Here is a 6,083-nt window from a genome sequence, read left to right on the forward strand (position 1 = left end):
TTTTTTTTTTTCGTATTATTAGTAGTGATGGGGTTTTACCACGTTGGCCAGGCTGCTCTTGAACTCCTGACCTCAGATGATCTGCCCGCCTCAGCTTCCCAAAGTACTGGGATTGCAGGCATGAGCCACCGCACCCGGCCAATAAAGGCCTAATATTATCTTCTTAGGAAGTGAGATTAGGGGTGAGACTAGGGAGATGGGGGATGGAGGGCAAGCCCTGGAGGTAGGTAGCTGGAGAGGGAGGAGTCTGAACCAGGTCAGAGGTTGGGCACTGACTCGCCGTCCTGCCACCCCAGGTCTGATCATCGACGCTTTTGGTGAGCTCCGAGACCAACAAGAGCAAGTGAAGGAGGATATGGAGGTGGGTCATGTCTGGGGGTAACCCAGAGGGATTACGGGATTCAGGGGGTCAAGTGGGCCTCCACTCTGATGTCTCTTGCCACTCACAGACCAAGTGCTTCATCTGCGGAATTGGCAGCGACTACTTTGATACGACACCGCATGGCTTCGAGACTCACACACTGGAGGAGCACAACCTGGCCAATTACATGTGAGCACGGACACACTGGCCAATCAGGAGGGTGGGGGGGTATGGCTGCCAATAGCCAGGGGCGGGGTCCTTAGCTTTGGCCAGTTAGGAAAGGGGGTGTGGTGTCCATGTGGGCAGATTCCCTGCCAGCCAATCAGAAGGTAAGGGTGGGGCCCCAGGCGATGGTTCACACCTGTAAGCCCAGCACTTTGGGAGGCCAAGTGAGGAGGATAACTTGAGGCCAGGAGTTCGAGACCAGCTTGGGCAACATAGCAAGACTTTCTCCCTACTATAAATAAAATAAATAAATAAAATAAGGTAAGTGTGGTTCAGACTTGTCTTCTGTGGTCCTCTCACCCTCAGGTTTTTCCTGATGTATTTGATAAACAAGGATGAGACAGAACACACAGGTCAGGTAAGGGGGTGTTAATGGGAGGAGAGTGGGCAGGACATGGAGTCCTTTAACATAAGGCCAGTCAGTAGGTGGCAGTAAAAAGCTCCTATCAATATCAAGGGTTAAGGCTGGGGCTGGTCGCGGTGGCTCACACCTGTAATCCCAACACTTTGGGAGGCCAAGGCAGGTGGATTACTTGAGGTCAGGAGTTCGAGACCAGCCTGGCCAACATGGTGAAATTCCATCTCTACTAAAAATACGAACATTAACGGGATGTGGTGGCACATGCCTGTAATCCCAGCTACTTGGGAAGTTGAGGTGGGAGAGCTGCTTGAACCCAGGAGGCAGAAGTTGTGGTGAGCCAAGATCATGCCACCGCACTCCAGCCTAGGTGACAGAGCGATACTCCGTCTCAAAAAAATGGGTTTGGGCTGGGTGTCCTGGCTCACGCCTGCAATCCTACCACTTCAGGAGGCCACAGCGGGAGAATTGCTTGAGACCAGAAGTTCAAGACAGCCTAGGCAACGTGGCGAGACCCTGTCTCTATTAAAAAATTAGCCAGGGGTGGTGGTGTGCACCTGTAGTCCCAGCTACTCTGGAGACTGAGGCAGAGAATCGCTTGCGCCAGGATGCTGCAGTGAGCTGTGATTGTTGCCACTGCACTCCAGCCTGGGCAACAGAGCAACACCCTGTCTAAAAGTATATGTATATATATGTCTCAACGGTTTGAAGATGTGACCAATGAACTCTTTCTATCGCCAATCCTAGGAGTCTTATGTCTGGAAGATGTACCAAGAGAGATGTTGGGATTTCTTCCCGGCTGGCGATTGTTTCCGCAAGCAGTATGAGGACCAGCTTAGCTGAGACCCCCCGCTGGCTCTCCACACACACCCCCACCCCACCTCAAGTGCCTTATTCTCACAGCAAGTCCCTTAGTCCCCAAGCCCCTCCCCCTAAGGCAGCTGGGGGAGAGGTGACCTAGTACTGGAAAATAAATCTGTGCTACACCCCCAGCATCATTGTGTTGGGCTGTTGAAATTTTGGAGGAGTGGGCATCCAGAAATGGTTTCCCCCAAGAAAAACAAGATGACAGCAGAGGCAGAAGTCACGTTTATTGGGAGATGAGGACATGCCATGACCACTAGTGTGTCTGTAGGGGAGGGGGGTGCAAGGACTAGTTCCTAACACCCCCCTAGGGACTCATTCCTGGATGTAGAGGTTGCTGGGAGCAGTAGGATCATCCGCTGGGCGTGTCTCCACCACTACAGGCCTGTGGAAGGAAGAGAGAAGTCAGTTCATTGATTCATTCATACGTTCACTGATTCACTCATTCACAAAGTAGTTAATAGAGACTGTGCCAGCCCCATGCTGAACTATAGCAGTGAACGGGCAGACATGGTCCCTGCCCTTGGAAAGCTCTAGAGAAGGAGATCAACATGAATCAGTGAATTACGTGAAAAAAGCATGGCATGCCTGGCAGGGAAACCTAACCCAGGAGGTCAGCCCAGACTCCCCAGAGAATGGATGGCGCAGCCTGAAGGAGGGTTAGGAGGGAACTTGGTGAAAGGGCAAGGAAGAGTGTTCTGGCCGGGAAGAACAGCCTGTGCAAAGGATTTGAGGTGGGAGAAAGGCTGGGACTTGGCTGGAGATGTCATGGCCTTGTGGGCTGTGGCCAGGATTCAGTCTTTATCTTGAGGCCATGAGAGGATTTTAACCAGGGAGAGAGTGACACGATCAGATCTGGATTTTAAAATGACCCTTCTGGCATGTCAAAAGGACACAGGGGCTCCTTAAAGTGGTTCCCACTGGCTAAATTTGAGACCCTTTGTGCCTCAAAATAAATAATGACAAGGCCGGGTACAGTGGCTCATGCTTGATAGTGATAGACTATAACCCACAGAATACAAATCCCTGAGACCATGCTGGTATAAAGAAAGAAGGGATGGAGAAGACACAGCTCTTCTTTAGAGCAGAATGCCAACACACGCAGAAGGAAACATAGAATCAGAAAATCACCATTTATTGTTAGTAACCACCTAACAATAATAGATTCAGGGATGAAATCAATTGATTCTAAAACTAGTGGGCAGGCCAGGCGCGTTGGCTCACACCTGTAATCCCAGCACTTTGGGAGGCCGAGTGTGACGATCACATGAGGCCAGCAGTTCAAGACTAGCCTGGCCAACATGGCGAAACCCCGCCTCTACTGAAAATACAAAAATTAGCTGGGCGTGATGATGCATGCCTGTAATCCCAGCTACTCAGGATGCTGAGGCAGGAGAACTGCTTGAACCTGGGAGGAGGAGGTTGCAGTGAGCTGAGATCGTGCCACTGCGCTCCAGCCTGGGGGACAGAGTGAGACTCTGTCTCAAAACAACAACAAAAAACAAACAAACAAAAAGCAATAAAGCTAGTGGGTGAAAATCTGATGAGAAACAACATATTTACAGACTATTTACATAGTCTCAATGAATCTCCCCCAAAAGATACTTCTTATTACAAAGAAAAACAGAGGCTGGGTGTGGTGGCCCATGCCTATAAGCCCAGCACTTTGGGAAGCCTACGCAGGTGAATCACTTGAGTCCAGGAGTTCCAGACCAGGCTGAGTAACATCGTGAAACCCTGTCTCTACCAAAAAATACAAAAATAAGCCAGGTGTAGTGTAGTACGTGCCTGTCGTCCTAGCTACCCGGAAGGTTGAGGGAGGTGGGAGGATTGATTGAGCCCAGGAGGTCGAGGCTGCAGTGAGCCATGATCACGTCACTGCACTCCAGCCGGAGTGACAGAGAGAGACCCTATCTTTCAAAAAAAAAAAAGAAAAAGAAAAAGGGAAAAAAAAGCAACTTCACACTGGAGAGAACTGGCTTAACCAAATGATCAAAATTAATATCACCAGTAACAGGACAAACCAGCATCATGTACTTCCTGAAATGATGCCCTGAGAAAGACGTCTTTCTGCGGTATTCCTGGCCAAAATGCAGAACCTGGAAACCTCAAACACAGTCAAAGAACATTCTAGAAAACAACTTTCCTTTACTCTTGAAAAAGCTCAAGCTCAGGCCGGGTGCGGTGGCTCACACCTGTAATCCCAGCACTTTGGGAGGCCAAGGCAGCCGGATCACCTGAGGTCAGTAGTTTGAGACCACCCTGGCTCACAAGGCGAAACTCTGTCTCTACTGAAAATACAAAAAATAGCCAAACGTGCTAGTGCACACCTGTAAACCCAGCTACTTGGGCGGCTGAAGCATGAGAATCATTTGAACCTGGGAGGCAGAGGTTGCAGTGAGCTGAGATTGTGCCACTGCACTCTAGCCTAGGCAACAGAGCAAAACTCTGTGTTAAAAATAAATAAATAAAATGTTTTATAAAGAAAAGAATTAAAATTTAAAAATAAAAAAATTGTCCGGGTGCAGTGGTTCATGCCTATAATCCCAGCACTTTGGGAGGCCGAGGCAGGTGGATCACCTGAGGTCAGGAGTTCAAGACCAGCCTGGTCAACATGGTGAAACGCCACCTCTACTAAAAAATACAATATTAGCCGGGTGTGGTGGCACATGCCTGTAATCCCAGCTACTTGGGAGGCTGAGGCAGGAGAATCGCTTGAACCTGGGAGGCGGGGGTTGTGGTGAACCGAGATTGTGCCATTACTCTCCAGCCTGGGCAACAAAAGCAAAACTCCATCTCAATAAAAAATAAATAAATAAATAAAAGAATTGCTGGGCATGGTGGCACATGCCTGTAGTTCCAGATACTCCGGAAGCTGAAGTGGGGGATCATTTGAGCCTGGGAGGTCAAGGCTGTAGTGAGCCGTGGTCATGCCACCGCACTCCAGCCTTTGAGTACAGTGAGAAACAAAACAAAAAGAAAGAAAATGCCCCCTTGGCTGCAGTGCAGGGAATAGACTCTAGGGGGCAGGGATGGAAGCAGGGTGACCAGGTGAGACACTGTCCAGGCTAGAGATACCTTGTGGGGACACCTCAGAATGCTCTGTTCACATCAGAAGCCCCCTCCCAGGTCCTTCTGCACCCCACCCCACAACATACCTGGGGGAGCCAAGCAGACGGAAAGTGAGGGTAGGGTCTCTCAGCTCCTGTAGCAGCTAGGGAAAAAAAGTGTGTGTCTCAGTGCCTGGAAGATATTTCCACTGTCACTACAAACATGGCTCCCTTAAAGAAAGCAAGGAGCTGGGTGTGGTGGCTCACACCTGTAATCCCAGCAATTTGGGAGGCTGAAGTGGGTGGATCACCTGAGGTCAGGAGTTCGAGACCAGCCTGGCCAACATGGCAAAACCTCGTCTCTACTAAAAATACAAAAATTAGCTAGGCATAGTGGTGCACGCCTATAGTCTCAGCTACTTGGGAGTCTGAGGCAGAAGAATCACTTGAACCTGGGAAGCAGAAATTGCACTGAGCCAAGATTGCGCCACCGGGCGTGCCACTGGAGCCGAGATCTCCAGCTGAGATAATTTTTGTATTTCTACTGAAAATACAAAAATTAGCCAGCTGTGGTGGCCTGTAACCCCAGCTACTTGTGAGGCTGAGGCAGGAGAATCGCTTGAATCCAGGAGGCAGAGATTGCAATGAGCCAAGATCGTGCCACTACACTCCAGTCTGGGGAACAGAGCGAGACCCTGTCTCAAAAAGAGGGAGGGAACTGAGTGAGCAAAAATAAATATATAAATAAACAAAAATACTGAAGTGTAAGGGCAAAGTCTGACACAGCATTCTGTGAGATAAACACCATTTTCCAAATGAGGACAGTGAGGCACAGGAAGGTTAAGTAATTTGCCCAAGGTCACTCAGCTGAATTCCAACCCAGACAGTCTGGTCTTAACTATCCATATATCTCTATAGTGGTCCCCATTTCACAGTTGGGGGACAGAAGCTTAAAGAGAAGCAAAGTTGTCAGCCCAAGGTAACAGTAGTGGCCCAGGATGAGATTGGGACTCAAGAAATCCCAGAGCAGCCAGGTGCAGTGGCTCACACCTGTAATCCGAGCCACTTGAGAGGCTGGGAGGGAGGATTGCTTGAGCCCAGAAAGTCAAGGCTACACCTAGCTATGGTTGCACCACTGCACTTCAGCCTGGACAACAGAGAGAGACCCTATCTCCAAAACAAACAGGCCAGGTGAAATAGCTCATGCCTGTATTCCCAGCACTTT

At 49.5% G+C, this 6,083-nt stretch overlaps 2 protein-coding genes across 2 annotated transcripts in view; one reads left to right on the plus strand and one right to left on the minus strand.

Annotated features, from left to right (window-relative positions):
- The window catches only part of RYR1 (ryanodine receptor 1 (skeletal)), a 164,972-nt gene extending 163,037 nt beyond the window's left edge, over nucleotides 1-1,935 (plus strand). Inside the window, exons 103-108 of the mRNA XM_011952520.1 lie at nucleotides 5-32; nucleotides 172-182; nucleotides 297-361; nucleotides 450-550; nucleotides 893-944; nucleotides 1,692-1,935. Of these exons, the coding sequence (XP_011807910.1) occupies nucleotides 5-32; nucleotides 172-182; nucleotides 297-361; nucleotides 450-550; nucleotides 893-944; nucleotides 1,692-1,787 (353 nt within the window). The 3' untranslated portion in view covers nucleotides 1,788-1,935. The remainder of the gene's footprint in view (nucleotides 1-4; nucleotides 33-171; nucleotides 183-296; nucleotides 362-449; nucleotides 551-892; nucleotides 945-1,691) is intronic.
- An 80-nt stretch (nucleotides 1,936-2,015) lies between these two features.
- The window catches only part of MAP4K1 (mitogen-activated protein kinase kinase kinase kinase 1), a 29,292-nt gene continuing 25,224 nt past the window's right edge, over nucleotides 2,016-6,083 (minus strand). Inside the window, 2 exon segments of the mRNA XM_011952387.1 lie at nucleotides 2,016-2,193; nucleotides 4,967-5,022. Coding sequence (XP_011807777.1) covers nucleotides 2,124-2,193; nucleotides 4,967-5,022 — 126 coding nt within the window. The 3' untranslated portion in view covers nucleotides 2,016-2,123.

Source organism: Colobus angolensis, unplaced genomic scaffold (genome assembly GCF_000951035.1).
Source record: "Colobus angolensis palliatus isolate OR3802 unplaced genomic scaffold, Cang.pa_1.0 Scaffold34, whole genome shotgun sequence".
In the NCBI taxonomy this organism is placed as follows: Eukaryota; Metazoa; Chordata; class Mammalia; order Primates; family Cercopithecidae; genus Colobus; species Colobus angolensis.